Source organism: Sarcophilus harrisii, chromosome 4, assembly GCF_902635505.1.
Source record: "Sarcophilus harrisii chromosome 4, mSarHar1.11, whole genome shotgun sequence".
Classification (NCBI taxonomy): domain Eukaryota; kingdom Metazoa; phylum Chordata; class Mammalia; order Dasyuromorphia; family Dasyuridae; genus Sarcophilus; species Sarcophilus harrisii.
Window position 1 is genome coordinate 346040448 of NC_045429.1, and position 19623 is coordinate 346060070.

Below are 19623 nucleotides of genomic sequence, written 5' to 3' on the forward strand. Positions count from 1 at the left end.
ATGGAAGCAAGATTTTCTTTATATAATCCCCAATGGCAGATAAATCCAAGAACTATTTATGTTTGTCCAGGGAATACAGTATATTTGATTTTTAAAAATAGTATTTTTGTGAACTGATCCAACCATTCTGGAGAATAATTTGGTGCTTTGCCCAAAGGGCTATAAAACTGCATATCCTTCAATTCAGCAGTGTCTCTGTTGGGTCTCTATGTCAAAGAGATCATAAAAAAGGGAAGAACTCACATGTGTAAAAATGTTTGTAGCAGCCCTTTTTGTAGTGGCAAGGAACTGGAAACTGAGTTAATGCCCGTCAGTTGGAGAATGGCAACAAGTTATGATATGTTAATTTAATGGAATATAATTTTCTAAGAAATGATGAGCAGGCTGATTTCAGAAAAGCCTGGAAAGACTTACCTGAACTGATGCTAAGTGAAGTGAGTAGAATCAAGAGAACATTGTGCACAACAACAAGATTACATGATGATCAACTGTGATGGACTTGACTCTTTTTCAACAGTGAGGTAATTCAAGGCAATTCCAATAGCCTTGTGGTGGAAAGAGTCATCTGCATCCAGACAGAGGATTATGGAAACTGAATGTAGATCATAACATAGTATTTTTACTTTTTGTTGTTGTTGTTTGTTTGCTTGTTTTTTTTTCTCATTTTTTCTTCCTTTTGATCTGATTTTTCTTGCACAGCATGATAAATGTGGAAATATGTTTAGAATAATTGCAAATGTTTAACCTATATTGGAAAGGGGAAGAAAATTTTAGAACACAATATTTTGCAAGGGCAAATGTTAAAAATTATCTTTGCATGTATTTTGAAAAATAAAAAGCTATTATTGTTATGAAATAGTATTTTATTTTTCTAAATGTATGCAAAGGTTGTTTTCAACATTCACCTTTGCAAAACCTCATGTTTCAGATTTTCCTACTTCTGTTCCCCATATCCTAGACAGCAAGTAATCCAATATAGCTTAAATATGTACAATTCTTCTAAACATATTTCCATATTTGTCATGGTGTGCAAGAAAAATCAGATCAAAAGGAAAAAAGTCATGAGAAAGAAGTAAACAGCAACAACAAAAAGGTGAAAACACTTTGATCCATAGTCAGTCTCCATAGTTCTCTTTCTGGATATGGATAACTTTTTTCATCACAAATCTATTGGAATTGCCTGAATCACCTCCTTGTTGAAAAGAGCCAAATTCATTATAATTGATCAGTATATTTGATTTTTGAGAGGTGAGGTATAGTATAGATTTATCTTTATTTGACTCAAATTTATATTAAAAAATGCCTATGCCATCTCTGAGAGCATATTGATTATTAGGGGATAGGAAGAGAGAGGAGAGAACAGTAGGAGCTAGAGAGGAAAAAGGAATATCTCATGCTGTAATCTGTATTTAAAAATTCCTTTGGAGAACTTGCATGTATTGAGTTCAATTCAATAAACATTTTTTAACTCCTTCAAGGTCTGGGACTGGGAACTGAAAGACAAAAGAAAACAGAAAAAGTGCCCACATTCATAATGTCTCTTCTCTTTTTCTTTCTCTTTTTTTTTTCCTTTTTTCCTTTCCCTCCCCTTCCTTTTCTTAAAAAAAAAAACTTATGATATAGGTATACCTCCTTTTATGTATTTTTAGTATGAGGTGAATTAAATTTTAGGACCTCTGGGTAGTTTCCTACATAAAGGAAAGCCATCGTGAAGCTTCCTATAAACCAACTAGATTTCCCTCTGATTCATATTCCCCAAATCTGGATTTTCATGTGGCAAATTTGCTAAAGAGAGAGGGAATACTTGTACACTGTCCATATTCCTGACCAAAGATCCTTTCATTTGCTTGATGTTGGCCTGGAGTGAGTATTGTATTGTTCATTGTTTTGTAAGCATATAAGTGAATCTTTCCCAATAAAGAGTCAAAGGTATGATGGTTATGAGGGCCCTTTTCCATGATTTATGTGTTTCTAAACATGGCAAGGTTTGAAAGTACAATCTTGTTTTATGGCTCTCTGGCTGTAAGAGTTACTATAAGATGGGGTAACAATTTTGAAACATTAGATCAGATAAGCTGATTTGCTAATATAATAGCTGAGAGGCACATTATTTCTACCATTTAAATCATGTTATTTAGGAACTCTTAAATTTTTTTTCCCCTCAAATTCTTGAATTGGAGATAAGATGGACTGAAAGATACCTTTCACTAGGTCATCATTTAAGACTTGCAAATTGTTGTCTTTTCTCTCCCTTCCTCCTCCATCCTTCCTTTCTTCCCTGTGTGTTCTCTCTCTCTCTCTCTCTCTCTCTCTCTCTCTCTCTCCTCCTTCCTTTTCTTATTCTCTCTCTTCCCTCCTGTCTCTGTCTCTCTTTCTCTTCTCTCTCCTTTCTTTCTTCCTTCCTCTATCTTTCTGTGTTTTGCATGCAGACACATTTAAAGAAGAAAATAGGAAAGAAACCTGGAGATAAAGCACTGGAATTGGAATTATGAAAACTTGAACTCAAATCTCACATTCGATACTATGTGCCTTAGTTTTCCCATCTGTCAAATGAGAGGATTGGACTGGATGACCTTCCTAGCATAATTTTAAGTTCCTTTCCAGACTTATACAATTATCAGCAAACACTTTCTATATGTCTTGACTTGTATTAAGTGTGGAGGATCCCTTATAACTCTAAATGTGTAGTCCTGTGATTTTATGAAACTACTTTTATCTGTGATCTCAGTAAGGTGAGTATTGCCTCTATCAGAGCCCATTTCACCTTATCTCAACCCTTTCATTCTAGATGACTCTTGTCCATGTCCTTCCACATGTTTTCCACAGAGTATATAGGCTGTATAGATAACCCTGGCTATCTATCTCCTATCTTTCATTTTTCCTGAACAGCTAGATTATCCCCCCTTTTTCTGGTCAGAATCTTTGATAAAACCTTTTGTACAAATACTTTTTGGTAATGAATGTCTGTAACATATCTGTATTCAATGCCCATTGGGTCATCTGCAATTTCAATCCTTTTTTATTTTATTGTTTTTTCCCCTATGAAGCCAGCTCCTAGTTTTAGTTATTTAGTTATTTTCATTTTTTTTTAGTATTTCCAATTTGTTGTTTAATTATAGATTTTCCTAGTTTTTTTTTAATTGCACATCCAATTCATTGATCTACTCTTTATCTATTTTATTTATGTAAGTATTTAGAATTATAAATTTCTCCCAAAGTACTGTTTTGGCTGCATCTCACAAATTTTGGTATGGTGTATCATTTTTACTATTCTCTTAATGAAATTATTGATTGTTTCTATGATTTGTTCCTTGAGCCACTTATTCTTTAGAATCAGATTATTTAGTTTTCAATAAATTTTATTCTTCATTTCAAAAATTCAGACCATTCACATTTACAGTTTGATTACCTCTATCCTATTTCCCCCTATGCATCATTTCTTTTTTCCTTTCTATCTCTCCTTTTCTCTCCTTTTTCTCTATTTTACAATAGTCCTTCTCAAAAATCTGTTTTGCTTCTGGCCACTGCCTCCCTTGATTTTCCTTCCCATTCTATTATCTTACATGCTACTCTCTTATCCCCTTTCTCTCCTACTTCTTTATTCAATTTAATTTTTATTGCATCATGATCTGAAAAAGATGCATTTAGTATTTCTGCTTTTTTCTGCATTTGTTTGTGAGGTTTTAAAGTTCTAATACACAATCAGTTTTTGTGAAAATGTCATCTATAGTTGAGAAAAAGGCTTTTCCTTTTTATTTCTGTTCAACTTTCACCAAAAATCCATCATATCTGACTTTTCTAAATTTCTATTTCATCTACTTCTTTTATTTATTTATTTATTGTTAGATTTATTCAATACTGAGAGGTGAAAGTTGAGATCCTCTACTAGTAAAGTTTTGTTTTCTATTGTTATCTATTCCCTCCCATAATATATTTAACTTTTCCTTTAAGAATTGGATGCTATTTTATTCAGTACATATATGTTTGTTATTGATATTACTTCATTGCCTATAGTACCTTGTAGCAAAATGTAGTTAATTAGGTCTATTTTCTTCTTGTAGGTCGTGATTACTTCCCGTCTTTTTTTTTTTTTTTTTTTTTTTTTTTTTTTTGCCTAAACTGAGGCATGATTGATTTTGCTCTAGCCCCTTATTTTTTCTCTATGGGTGTCTCTGTTTCAAGTGTGTTTCTTATAAATAACCTATGGTTGTATTCTGGTTTTTAATCCATTCAGCTGTATATTTTATGGTTAAATTCAGACCATTCACATTTGCAGTTATAATTACTTTGTATTTTCTTCTATCCTATGTATCCTTTTTTTTGTCCTTTCTTTCTTCTTCTCTCTCCTTTTCCTCTTTCAGTTTATCCTGTCCTTCCTCAAAAATTCGTTTTGCTTCTGACTACTGCCTCCCTTGATTTGCCCTCCTTTCTATCACCTTATATCCCATTCATTTATTCATTTCTCTCCTACTTCCTTATTGGCTAAGATGAATTTCTATATCCAACTGAGTGTGTATGTTATTCTGTTTTTGAACTAATTGCTACCTACACACCATCTTAGTTCCACCTCCACTGACTTTTTTCCAGAGGATAAGTGACTCTTTTTCAAAAATTAAGCAAAGACTTTCCCTATCACATCTTGAAAATTTATTTCAATCAATTAATTAATCAACAAGCATTTATTAAACACTTATGATATACCAGATAGTATGTTAAGTGCTGGAGATACAAAGACAAAAGATGGAAACAGTTCCTTCCACAAAAGGACTTACATTATAACAAGAGAAACAAAATGTAAAGTGTGTATATATGGAAAGAGATGGGGGCGGGGACAGATAGAGATACAGGGAGGGAGGGAGGGAGAATAGATACAAGGTTATTTTAGAAGGGAAAGTACAAGCCTCAGCAGTGATCTGAAAAGGCCTCCTATAAAAATTTGTGTTTGAGCTGACTCTTGAAGAAAGCCAGGGATTTTGAGAGACATCTTTCAGAGGAGTGAGGATTTTCAGCTCAGGGCTCTCAATTGATAATCAGTAAAAGGTCAGGGAGACAAAATATACGTAGGAACAGCATGGAGGCCAAGAAGACTGGAATATATAGTACTTGGAGGGTAAGAATGTGGCAAAAGATTGGAAAGATAGATTCAAGTTGTAAAAGGCTTTAAATGCCAAAGTGAGAAATTTAAATTTGATCTGGGAAATTCTTGGAGTTTATTAAGCAGGGGAGTGACATGATTAGATTAGAATTTTAGGAAAATTGGCTTTAGTGTGAAAAATGGATTAGGGGAAGGAACGATAAGGCAGAGAGACCAAGTAGGGTATTATTGTAATAGTCCATGCAGGAAGTGACAGGTGTGAGAAGAGAGGAGTCCATTTACAAGAGATGAGATAGAGATATAAGTTTTGAGATTTTGGCAAGTCATTGAATATGTGGGGAGAGAAAGAATTGGAAATCAAAGATACTGCCAAGGTTGTGAACCTTGAGATTTAAAAGTATGCTGTTACCTTCAACAGAAATGGATATATTGGAAGAGGGGAGAGTTTCTCCAAATATTGTGATGACCAACCATAATTCCTAGAGAATTCATGATAAAACAGGTTACCTACTTCCTAGGAGAGGGGTGATGGATTCTGAGTGCAGATTGAGACCTGTTTGGATATAATCAGTGTGGGAATTTGTTTTGTTTGATTATAAATGTTTGTGACAGAGATGAATTCTTCTTTCTTTCTTAAGGAGGGGGAAAAGACAATTTTTAATTGATTAAAAGAAATAGAATTTACTTATAAAAAGAAAGGAAGGCTTGAGGGAAGAAAATAATGAATTCTCTTATGAGATGCCTATCTGAAATTCATGGCTTCAAACTGAAATTTAAGAGAGAAGTTAGAAGTAAATGTGTGAAACAGAACTAATAGAAATGATGATTGACCCCATGGGAGTTGATGTGATAACCAAATGAGACAACATAGAAGGAAAAAAGAAGGGGAGTAAGGACAGAACTTTGGGGTTGAGCCATAGTTAGTGAGAATAATGAATGGAAAACCAGCAAAGGAGCTTGAGAAGGAACAACAACAGATGGATAGGAAGAGAACTAGGAGAGAGACACATCATAAAAATCTAAAATGGAGAGTGTATCTAGAAGAAGATAATCAACAATGTCAAGTAGAGCAGAAAGTTCCAAAAAGATGAGGCTCAAGATAGATTAACCAATAAATTAGGCAATGAAGAGTTCACTGATAACTTTTGAGATAATGAATTCCATTAAAGTAAAGAGGTTAGAAGCAGAGTGCAGAGGATTTAGAAGAAATACAGAGAAGTAGAAACACTGAGTGTAGGTGACTGTTTACAGACATTTAAGCTGAGAGAGTAAATAGGAGATATAGGATAATAATTTATGGAGATGGTAGGATCTAGTGGGTATTTTTTTTTTTGAAGATAGGTGTGTTTGTAGGCATCAGGAAAAGAACTAATTAATAGAGATTGGAGATTAATGAGTGACTAGGATGATAGTTGGAGGAGATAGGATCAACATTCATATAGAGGGGTTTGACTCGGCAAAGGAAAGTCAAAGGAAAAGTATATTGATTTCAGATGAATATGAGATGAGAGGAAGTAAATAGGGATCTTATGGTATATAACCTTAATTTTCTTAGTAAAATATGAGATAAGGCCTTTAGCTGAGAGTGAAGGAGGGTGCTGGAAGTGAGAAGTTTCAAAACAGCTGATGTGAATGAATGGTATAGAGAATCAATTAAGAGGATTATATTAATTCAGAGGAGTAAAAGGATTACCTTACTGGAGTAAGGGCTAATTAAGTGGCTTGTCTGAGTTCCCTAGGTAACTAGGCATTATATAGTATAGCAGTATATTTTAATTGTGGTATCTTATGACTTTGAATCCAATTCTTTTCCACCATACCCCTCTGCCTTCAACATATGCATAAAAAGACAGCCAATAATACCAGAAAAAGATATTTTAGAGGAAATAGAGCTGTTGGGAAGTTTGAGCTCATCTAGTTTGTATTATATAAGAAGAATGAGGTCTAGAGAGGTGACAGGTAATAAGAGCAGAAAAAGGAACCTGATCCAGTTTTTCTGAATATAACATCCTTTTGAAGATAAATTTACAGGGGGAGCAAATCTTCAAAGGGCATTCAATGACTTAATACTCCTAATTTTTCCATTGGACCACACTGCCTCATGCAATGGACTAGATTGGACCAAATGACCCTTAAAGTTCCTTCCTACTTTGAGAATTCAGTGATTCTAAATCAGCGATTCAGATAATCATTTACTGAATGCCTATTATGAATCAGCACTATGTTAAGTAGTTTTATAAATATCATCTCATTTCATTCTCAATACAATCCTATGAGGTAGGTACTATATCATCCTAATTTTACAGGTAAGGAAACTGAAGCAAATAGGATTAAGTGACTTGCCCAAGGCCACACAGCTAGTAAGTGTCTGAGGTTGGATTTGAATTCAGGTCTTCCTGACTCCAAGCACAGTGTTGTCCCTATTATCACTTAACTTCCTCAATAGAATAAATATTTATTCTTTAAGTACTTTAGAAATCAAGGCAGCAATTATTAGCAATAATAATAGCTTATAATATATATTAGTGCTCTTAGATTTTACACAGACTTTACAAGGTTACTATTATCTATGAAGTATCTGATTAGAAAAGGAGATGTATCAGTTATGAACTGATGAACGATACTATGGAGTGAGAGTAAAACATAATGGATAGATATCCCCCTTTATACACTATATATACCAGCCTAATTGCTAGAACCTAGTCTTATATCTCTTTCCTGCATGCATTTACATGGACTTTGTAGCCTACTCTATGACTGTAATACATTCTCTTCTTACCTCTGCCTCTGAGAATCCCTCTAGATTCAGCTCAGGAGACTCTTTCTGTGGCAGCTTTTTGACACCCCAGTAGCTGTTAGTTTCCTCATTCTTCTCAGATAAGTATTCACACAATTATCATTGTGGCACATCACATCTCTCAGAATGAAAGGTTTTTGAAAGCAGAGCAACACTGTGTCTCTAGTATGAAGAGTGGTACCTGTCACAAAGAAACATAGACAGGGATAGGATCTGTGCTTTAATTAGTGGAAAGATCTTTGCATCGGTTTCCTCACTTGTAAAAAGAGGATAATATAGCACCTTCCTCCTAGGGTTATTTTGAGGATGAAATAAGATATTTATAAACTATTTAACATAGTGGTACCTCATAGTAGGTGCTTAATAAGTGATTGTCTGAATTACTAATTTAGAAATTACAATCATTGAATCCTTAAATCCTTCTACCAAAATGAGTTTTTTTTTTTTTTTTCTGTGACTTAAAATCTTAGAAACTTGTCAGGGTGGTTATTAGGATTTCTGAGATCTGTGTGTGATCTGTACAAAATAAAGATTCAATAAATGTTTATTCATTTGAATTTAGGGAACAACCAGTTTCTTTTGCCTGGAAAGTATAATAACCAGAATCGTCTTGTTTTTCCTTCCTTTTCTCCCATAACAGTTCTTTAAAAGTCATTAATTTTAATTAAATCAATGAACAAAGAACACCATGTAAGTAATAATGGAATTCTTATAATTTCTCTCATTTTCGACTATGCATCACATAAAACAAATGTCCTCTAGCAAATTCTATTTAAAATTAAAAATTCATGATGCTACTCAAGTTCTGAGAGTATGGGATTTGTAGTGGTGTAACTTGCTGAAATAATGAAATAATGAAGTACTGAAATAAGGAAGTGAATGGAACAAAATGCAAATAGCCTCAATGGACTAGATATTTTTAGTCAGAATGCAACTACTTTCACCTGGTGTTGGGAAATCAAACTATCTGAGTAATTTGCATATTCCAAATTTAACTTTTAGCTTACTAGGTGGGATATATGTCAGCCCATTTCAAACATTAGATGTGTGATCTTGGCCAAGTCATTTATTCAGTTTCCTCATCAGTAAAATGAATTTTGTGTGTGTGTGTGTGTGTGTGTGTGTGTGAGTGTGTGTAGGTTTTGGGGGAGGGGTGGCAGGCTAGGTATCTCTCTGGTCTCTCCAAGCTCCGAGTGTCTGATCCTGTAACTGTATTGCCTCTGAGATCTAGCTCTAGGTCTTTGACTCTGTTGACAACTTGGACCTTCTTTTTAAGAAGTTAATACTCTAAAAAGACATGTATATAATACATACATAATAGATAGACAGAGAGACACAGATAGAAAGACAGAGAGTGATAGAGGCAGAGACAGAGAGGCAGAGAGACAGAGAGAGACAGACACACAGAGAGAACTAGGCTGTTTCCAAAACATACACACACTCGACAGATAGATAGATAGATAGATAGATAGATAGATGGATGGAGATATATAGATATAAATATATAGGTATCTGTATCTATATGTGTATATTTATATATAAATTATACTGCATGTACCTTTCCCCCCTTCCCTTTTATTTGTTGATGTTCTACCTTCTTCAAAGATGATCTTTCCTTTTGAAGGGTCTTTTTAGGTCCTTTGCTCTTTGTGAGAGCAGGTCTCTTCCTCTACTTTGCTTTCTCCTCCTTTCTTTCCTAATCAAAATTCTAAATGATCTCAATGTATCCTCATTTATTTTCCAGTAGCTTGTATCTCTCATTCAATGCCAAAAACAATGTTTTTATCTTTTCCTTAAAACAATTCCCAAGTTTCCCTAGGCCCCTATCAGGAAGCTTTTTTTAATAGATGGCAAATTTTGGGACAGGTTGGCATAATAGGTGGAGAAACTAGGAAGACTACATTCAAATTCTGCTTCCAACACATTCTGGCTGTGTGACCCTAGGTAGATCATTTAGCCTTTGTGTGTTCCTAGAAAATTCTCTAAAGATTATAAATTGCAAAGCTGATGTTGATCTACATTGGCAGAGAGGAGTTTCTTAAGGATAGTTCTGTATACAAATAAAATTACAAATTTTGTCCAAACAAAAACAAAAGCAAACAAGATGCTCAACTCTACAATAACCTACATATAACTATTATCTTCTTACCATGTAACAATGTTTATTAGAACTTTCAGCTTGTATTATACCCCTTTAACAAACTGTTAGTTCCTGAACTTAAGATCCCTGAAGATAGTAATACAATGTCTATCTCTTTATCTACTCTTTCTCTTACCAAAGCTACTAACACAATATTCTACATATAGTAGATACTTAATAAATAGTTACTGAATGAGTAATCAAACTGTGTTGGCTGTATATAATCTTTCTAGTGAATACTCTTATTATATATGTTACTCTGGGCAAATTACTTTAATCTCTGCCTCAGTTTCCTCATTTGTAAAATGAGATTAATAATACTACCTTTCATTCAGATTTGTTATGAGGAACAAATGAGATATATAAAATGCTTAGCAAAGTGCTCACTAAATATTAAGTGCCATAGAATATTAGTTATTATTATTAATGCTTTGTATTCTTAAATGATTGTGGACTGGGTAATATCTCAAACCTGACTTGGAAAGTGACTTATAACTCAGCTTTGAGAAAAGGAAAACATAAATATAAACACCAAAAACTATATTTTCTCTCTCCATAGTCCTCTGAACTTCAGCTTTTGTAGCCCTATTTGGAGTCTTTTGAAACATGGGGCAGTGATTCTAGTTCTCGTGAGGTTTGCTACAAGGGAGACTGCAATTTTTTTCAGCTCAACATCTGTCTTGTTTCATTTCTCAAAAACTTTGGGGGACTCTGATTGATATTCAGACTTTCAACTACTAGAGAATCATTATTTTGTAAGCACAACTACGCTGCCCATGAATATGCCCATTTGAACATATTCATTAATTGTCCTCCCCCAGGGGTTGACAGGTTTTTATACACAAGTGAAAGACTATTAAAAAATGTTTGAAACTGAAGGGATGAAAAACTCCCCAAAGTAAAAATATCGATGCTCTGGTGACCTCTGGTGGAAATCATGACTTCAAAAAAAAAGTAGGAAAAAAAATCTTAACAAAATACAGTTTTAATTTTCAATAGCTGAAACAGTATCCCCAATTGAAAAATGTGTCTGTAGCATCCAAGATGGTCAAGTCTTATTGTTGCTTTTTGTGGGAAGAGGTAGAAGGTTGAAAGAGAGGGGGAGAGATGGCCTGTAACTGATTTCATGTAGGGAAATCCCAGTGGAGACATTCCTTCTGCCAACCAATCAATAAGCATTTATTAAACATCTACTATAAGCCACATCAAAAATTCATCTATCATAAATAGTCTTAGGGATACTATATTGGGCATGAGAAATTAATTTACTTGTGTATACTTTGTTTTGGGTTTAATTTCTTCTTCCCCTATCCTATTCCCATTGCTACCTGTTTTCTATATGGACTACTTTTCTTATGGTATAATCGATTCAGTGCTTTCTAGGGTTCCATAGTCATAGATTATTATTAATGATTAATGATTGGAAGAGACCTGTTGAATCTCTAGAACATGCCCTCATCTTAATAGTTTCTGATACTGCCTTCTGAAGGAGGTGGGCCCAGCATTTGAATGTTTCTCTCTTTTATTATTATATTGGGAGTCAGAAGACATGTGTTTGAATCTGGGCCCTTATCACACAATAATTGTATAACTGTGAACAAGTCCCTTTCTTCCTTTCAACATCACTTTCCTTCTCTTTCAAGGAGTTGAACTATGTGATTCTAAGGTCTCTGTGTTCTTATGGCTTATGATCTCATAACTTTTATACATTTGTCAATTGGAAAATAAGACCAAAGATTATTTTTAACTTATTTTCTTCCTTTCCTATTTCACAGCACTCTATGAAACGGAGATTTGTGGGAAGATGGTCGTCTACTGGGAAGTGAAATATCCCTTTCCCATGTCAAACAGAGATGTATCCTTTTAAACAGAAGTACCAAACAACCTCATTTATGAGCTATTTATGAGTTCTTTTGGAATCATCAAATGTAGTTGTGACTTTGGGGAATTCTCACCTAAAAGATGACATTTCTTAACATCCTTCTTTGAAAGGCAGACTCTAAAGGAGACAGGAACTTTGATATTTGTCTTTCTATAACCTAGCGAGATGACTTAGTGTATGGAGAGCTGACTTTGATTCAAGTGTGTCTCCCCCCCATCCTGGCTGGTATCATTGGGCAAGTCATTTAAATCTCTTTGTATTCCCAGACACTCCCCCGAGACTCTAGTTCCTGAACAACTGCTGATTTGCTTTGGGGAAAAAAGTCTTTAACTAGGAGTTTTCTATGGCCAGGTAAGGTCCCAAAAGACACACCCAAACAACCCCCCCCCCCAACCTTCTAGCAACTAATATGGTTCCTTTCATATTTGTTACTTTTGTCCAGTCATTCAGCATTGTCTGATTCTCCACGAACCTGTGGACTATACCATGCCAATATTGTCCATGGGGTTTTCTTGGCAAAGGTACTGGAATGGTTTACCATTTCCTTTTCCAGTGGATTAAAGCAAATAGAGGTTAAGTGACTTGCAAGTAGTAAATGAGGTCAGATTTGGATTCAGGTCTTCCTGCCTCTAGACCAAGCATTTCTTTTGCTGAGCCACCTAGTTGCCTCCCAGGTAAATAGAGGTTAAATGGCTTGCCCAGGTCTAGTAAGTGCCTGGGATTGGACTTGAACTCAGGTCTTTCTGATTCCAAACCTCATGCTCTATCTGCTAATCCACCTAGCTACCCCTTATTTCACATAACAAGGATTTAATAAATGTTGGTCATTTATTACAATATATTATATTGAGGGTACTTCTGCTGAAATTGTTATAAGTCACGTGCCTAGAAACTTCAGGATGTGTCCTGCTACCAACCTAAAAGATGTATAGTTCCAAGCCCTCTGGGTAATAATTAAGATTGTTATCTAGGAAGTGTTCTCAGAGGACTCATGCTCCTTCCACTCTGCTTAATTGCTTTCCTTTGTGGTCTTTCAGCACTTATTCATTCCCTTATTTGTTCAAATATTCAATAATCATGTCTTAAACTCCTAAGAATGTGCAAAAGATTCTGTTTGTTCTCACAGGTACAAGTCAGAATGAATGTTTCTTGAGGGTAAAGACTATTTAGTTTTGTCTTTGTATCTTTACTATTGGGAATGGTACCTTGTTTATGGTAAGTGATCAGATGATGAATCAGATATTGTCCTGAATTATAATGTTAATGATTAATGAATTAGCAAGCAAGTTTTAAGTACCTCTTCTGTGTTAGATTCTATGGTAGTTACTAGAAATTTAAAAAAAAAAAATGAAGCAGTCCCTTTCCTCAAGGAGCTCAGAGTCTTTGTGTGTGTGTGTGTACATACATATGTATGTATATATATGTGTGTGTGTGTATATATATCTATGTGTGTGCATCTGTGTGTATGTATGTGTGTATATATCTGCACATATGTGTGTATATATTTATTAGTATTTAAATGCATACAAAATAATTATAAGCTATTCTGGCTTGGGTAAGACATCAGCAGCTAAAGGGATAAGGAAAGATTTTGTTTTAAAAGGTGGTACTTAAAGGAATCTGTGGAGACAGGAAAGGAGGGAGCCCATTTTGGCCATGGGAGGACAGCCTATGCAAAATCATAGAAATGGGAGATTGAAAATCCTGTGTGAGGAACAGCTAGCAGACTAGTTTGGCTGGGAGTGGAGGGAAGTAATATCTAATAAGACTGGGAGTGTAGATTGAAACCAGGTTATGATTGTTTTAAATGCTGACAATGAATGCTGGCATTTATTCTAACATCAGTTTATACAGCTCTTTGCATATACTATCTCTATTTGATCCTCACAATAGCCTTATGAGTTGGGTATTTTCATTTTATAGATAAGGAAACTGAAACACTTGGAGGTAAGGTGACATTTCTGAGGACACATAGCAAAAAAGGGGTCAGAGGGACTTTCAAACCCAGATATACTGATTTCAGATCTAGTGTTCCTCCAGTCACTGGATGAAATTATTTCTTATTAATTGTGTGTGCAAATGTGTGTATGTGTGTCTCCACAGCATAAACTATAAACTTCTTGAGAGCATGTATCATCATCATAATTCTATTTAGCAAACAGTTGATAACACAATGTACAAGGCTCTATGCCAGATACTAGGAATAAAAAGACAAGATCTAAATGGCCCCCTGACCTACTGGTATGAAATAGTTCTTGATAATTTATGAAGATTTCACATTTTTTTATTTCAGCCAGTCCTCACAATGACTTTGTGAGGCAGGTATTACTGATTGTCAGCTACCTCTTGGCACCTTAACAAAAGGCTTATGGGTAGGGCAGTTTTTCAATAAAAGGCTTTGTGAATGAATGAATGGACAAAAGAGGGTGCACTGAGATGCTGTATAATCAGTGGCAAGCTACCCAACAAAAGGCTTTCTCATTCTTGATGAATAAAAAGAGAATAAATATAGAAAAATCAGTTTTTTTTTCCATTCATTAACTTTTCTCTGTATATAGGACCTAATCATTCATTGATGGGGCTTTGATACAAAGATACAGAGGAGGGGAGTAAACATTTATTACATATCTAATAAATTCCAGAGATTGTGCTCTTTTACAAATATTATTTTGTTTGATTCTCACAATAACTCTCTTGGGGGAGTGCTATTATGATCACTAGGGCAGGTATATGGTACGTTGGATAGAGTGTTGGGCCTACAGATTCTTCTTCCTGAATTCAAATCAGGCCTTAGTTAATTGTGTGATGGTAGACAAAGCACTTAAGCTTGTTTGCCTCTGTTTCCTTGTCTGCAAAATGAGTTGGAGAAGGACATGGCAAACCACTCCAGTATCTTTCTCAAGAAATCCTTAAATTGGGTCACAAAAAATTAGACGTGACTAAGAAATGACTTAACAACTACAAACCAGCTATGTATATAGCACTGGGCAGGAGCTTGAAGAAGAAGGAGGAAGAGAAGGAGGAGGAGGAGGAGGAGGAGGAAGAGGAAGAGGAGGAGGAGGAGGAGGAGGAGGAGGAGGAGGAGGAGGAGGAGGAGGAGGACGACGACAACGACAAAGAGGAGGATGAGGAGGAGGAGAAGGAGGAAGAGGAAAAAGGATAGAAAGGGGAGAAGGAGAAGAAAGGGGAGGAGAAAGAGAGAAAGAAGGGGGAGAAGGAGGAGGAGGAAAAGAAGGAGAAAGAAAAAATGAGATACCATCTTTGCCCTGGAATAGCTTACATTCTGTTTGAGGAGACAAGCTATCAATGTAAAACAATAATTAATATGAGGAATTGGAATCCAAAGACTTTGATTCAAATCCCAGCTCTGTCCTTATCTCTAGTATGTCCTTGGGCAAAGTATTTCCCCCTCTAAGCCTCTGCTAATTCATATGAAAAAATAATGTGGATGCACTAAATTGGCTTCTAAGGTCTTTTTTTTTTTTTTTTTTTTTTTTTTTTTTTGGTCTTGAAGTCTTTGTGCCAAGAACCAAATAAGTGGTACAGAGAATAATTACAAGTAAAGTAACATGATCTTTTGCCTTTTTGGATTAGATATGTAAAACTTTAGGGGTCCTAGATCTTGTCTACTGACTTTCCATTCTCATATATATGCAAAACTGGACAGGATCTTTCTCCTTAACTTGCAACACAGTATGTGTATATTCGGGATAGGAGAGACCTGGATTTAAATGGGCGGAAAGTACATGTAATATTGGCTAAGAGCTTCATCACACCTGAAATTCCAACGAAGAATGGTATCATACGAGTCAAAGATTACAGGCAAAGCCTTGTGATTGAAAGTGATGGCAAGAAGGGGTGCAAAGGTAAAACCAGATGTCTTTGTCAGTGTTAGAATGAGGCATTTATTTCTTAGTTATACCCTTGTGATGAACTGAAAATAGAGCAAAGCTTATAGGGCTTTCTATTAAAAGTATTTTTTTCACTTAACAAAAAAATCTACTTTCTCTTATTCCCATCTACATCCTTATTGAAAAAAGAAAGAAAAACAAAACTCTTGTAACACTCCAGTACTATCCAAATATTTTTTTGTTTGTTCTAGAACTATGGTTTCATCAGTGTAGTGAATTTTCTTTAGTGATACAGATAAGCAAGTCATTTATAACTTGGAGTCCTAGAGATTGCACTGGGAGTATTGAGAAGTTATATTCACATACTGACATCATACATTAGTCACTTTTTAAATGCTTATTAATCAATGTGTCACTGGCAGGGCTTAAATCTAGCTATTTTTGACTTTGAAGGCAGCCTCCCATATGCTATATGGGCTTCTTAAACTTTTCCCACTCATGGCCCCTTGTCACTTGAGAAATTTTTGTATGACCCTAGGTATATAAGTATATAAAAAAAGTACATAAATCAAACATTTACTGATAATACATTATAAAGAAATTTATTTTTAAATATTCTTTGGGGTATGTATATACTATATATAATTTTATGATTTATTAAAGATAAATAAAAATAGACATGGTAATGAGATGGAATATTTGCTTATTTTTACATAAAAGAATTAAATTTTAAAGGAATATTTGATACCTTTTACCATTTCCAAATTTTTTACAACTCCCACATTCAGTTACATGACCCCATATAGGGTTGTGACCCACAGTTTAAGAAGCTTTGCACTATATTATGTCATTTCACATACAAATAGTAATCCTTAAGAAATTCAAGAATGTTTCTGAACCCATGGGAATACTAAATTCTCTTCTTATAAAGGTGAATATATCAATGAGCCGTGATTTTTCCTCTGTGTGAGAAATCCTCACAATGCAGATTTCCACACATTCCTACTTTAGTAGATATGTCTTAGAGATACCTGAGAGACTTTATTAAAAAGTTAATAAGCTAGATCTTATATAGCTCTCTGTGGTTTACAAAGCATTGCACATATGTTGTCTCATTTTTATTTGAACCTAAGTTCAACTGTCTTTAGGATAGCGCTTTAAGCCCTATGACATGTTGTCTTCTGGCTTCAGAAGGTTATAATTTTCTGACTTTTGCACTAGAGCTGATCATTTTTATTCTTTTTGAAATTTTCTTTTCTTTTTAAAAATTAACTTAATCAACACACATGAATATTTCAATTTATGATAAAACCAACACAGATTATGATAAAATTGTGGACTTCTGTTACCTATTTGTTTTAAATGCATATTAAATTTAACATACAGTAACAAAATTAATGTTTATAACCCCTTTGGTATTCCTTTGTTTTTAATAATATGCTTTATATGTTTTATTGATGTTCCTCAATCCTCCTTTAATGTCTCCCCTTGCCCCCAATATGCCAAGAGGCATATTTATAAATTTGCATAATATATATCACTGGGATGTATATTCAGGGAGTTTTATTATTTTTTTAGTATCAACATTTATGGAATACTCTACCATCAAAGATATAACTTTTTTTCATTAAACATACTTAAACTTAATTTAATTTTTTAATTTTATTTTATTTTATTAATTTATTGTTTTTTTTGCTGAGGCAAAGTGACTTGCCCAGGATCACACAGCTAGGAAGTCTTAATTGTATAAGAACAGAGTTGAATTCAGGTCCTGCTGACTTCAGGGATGGTGCTCTATCCACTGCTCCACCTAGCTGCCCCCTTAAATTTAATTTTAAAAAGTTGATAACTAAAAAAATGTTGACAACTAAAATTTACTTTAAAATTTTGCTACAGTTGTTATTCATTTATTTCCATCTTGTTTGACTCTGTGCTCCCATTTGGGGTTTTCCTGGCGAAGATACTGGAGTACTTTGTCTTTTCCTTCTTTAGCTCATTTTACAGAGAAGGAAACTGAGTCCAACAGGGTTAAATGGCTTGGTCAGGGTCATACATCTATTAAATGTCTGAGGCCAGATTTGAACTCAGGAAGATGAATCTTGGGGGAGGTAGGGAGTGTAGTGGATAGAGGTGCTCTAGATAGATTTCATTTAGCTTAACTTCTTTCCACAAAGTAGGAAGCTGGGACCTACAAAGGTAAAATTATTTATCAAAGTTTCATAGAAAATAAGGTGACTGGTATTCCAACTCAGGTCTTTGACTCAAGTCTCTGACTCAGGGTGTACTTTTTTTCTTTTTCTTTTTCTTTTCTTTCTTTTCTCTTATTTATTCTATTTTCCTTTCCTTTCCTTTCCTTTCCTTTCCTTTCCTTTCCTTTCCTTCTTTCCTTTCCTTTCCTTTCCTTTCCTTTCCTTTCCTTTCCTTTCCTTTCCTTTTCCTTTTCCTTTTCCTTTTCCTTTTCCTTTTCCTTTTCCTTTTCCTTTTCCTTTTCCTTTTCCTTTTCCTTTTCCTTTTCCTTTTCCTTTTCCTTTCCTTTCCTTTTTTCTTTCTTTTTTTCTTTCTTTCTTTCTTTCTTTCTTTCTTTCTTTCTTTCTTTCTTTCTTTCTTTCTTTCTTTCTTTCTTTCTTTCTTTCTTTCTTTCTTTCTTTCTTTCTTTCTTTTCTTCTTCCTTCCTTCCTTCCTTCCTTCCTTCCTTCCTTCCTTCCTTCCTTCCTTCCTTCCTTCCTTTCTTTCTTTCTTTCTCTCTTTCTTCTTTCTTTCTTTCTTTCTTTCTTTCTTTCTTTCTTTCTTTCTTTCTTTCTTTCTTTCTTTCTTTCTTTCTTTCTTTCTTTCTTTCTTTCTTTCTTTTTAGCTCTAGCATGGGCCACCCTAAAGACTATGTGAGGACTTTTTCTATTTCTACTGGCCTCATTAGTCATGGGTCCAAGAGTGAAGATAAGATATTTAAGAGGATTGTAAATTAGGATTATGCTGAATTTTTCAGAGTGTTATTGATTAATTATAATATTGATTACAGTATGCTATAATATAGGGATTCTTAATTTTTTTTGTGTGTGTCGTGGGCCATTTTGGTTGTCTGATGAAGCCTTTAGGCCAGGAGTGGGAAACATCTGCCTCACAGGCCTTATAAGGCCAGTGAAACCATTTGGTCTGGCCATGTCAAGGCAACCACAGGCAATAATGAGCTGAAAACAAGGTTCAAAAATCTCTCACTGTTTGAGTTTTTGAGTTGATAATTTTGTATGGCCTGCAAATGATATTATTAATATCCAAATAGCCTTTTGCAGAGAAATGGTTCCCCACCCTGTTGTAGACCCTTTTTTGGTATGGTGTTTCTAAATGCAAAAAATAAAATATATAGAATTATATAGGAAATAAATTATATCAAAATATTGTTTTTTATGTATATCTCTTAGGCAGCTAGGTGGATAGAGCTCTGAGCCTGCAGTCAGGAAGACTCTGAATTCAAATCTAGCTTCAGACACTTACTAGCTGAGTGATCTTGGGCAAGTCACTTAACCCTGTTTGCCTCAGTTTCCTCATCTGTAAAATGAGCTTGATACTCTAGTATCTTGGCCAAGAAAACCTCAAATGCAGTCAGGAACAGTTATCTATCCATTTTTCTCTCTCTCTTTATATATATGTGTGTATATATACACACATATATATATTCATCTGTGAATACCTAAATGTATCTACCTATGTAATTTTTTTACATGTATAGATTTATGCATGATTTGAGGACTTGAGGGCTGGCTTAATACTAGAGAGATTTGGGTTTAAGTCCTATATCTGAATCATACTGACCTGGGCAGGTTTCTTAGAGGCATCTCTCTAGAACTGTGTTTCTGGTTTATC

At 34.6% G+C, this 19623-nt stretch overlaps 1 protein-coding gene across 1 annotated transcript in view; it reads left to right on the forward strand.

Moving 5' to 3' along the window:
* PCTP (phosphatidylcholine transfer protein) overlaps positions 1–19623 on the forward strand; it is a 49688-nt gene that overhangs the window by 24837 nt on the left and 5228 nt on the right. Inside the window, exons 3-4 of the mRNA XM_003767967.4 lie at positions 11808–11887; positions 15609–15780. Coding sequence (XP_003768015.1) covers positions 11808–11887; positions 15609–15780 — 252 coding nt within the window. The remainder of the gene's footprint in view (positions 1–11807; positions 11888–15608; positions 15781–19623) is intronic.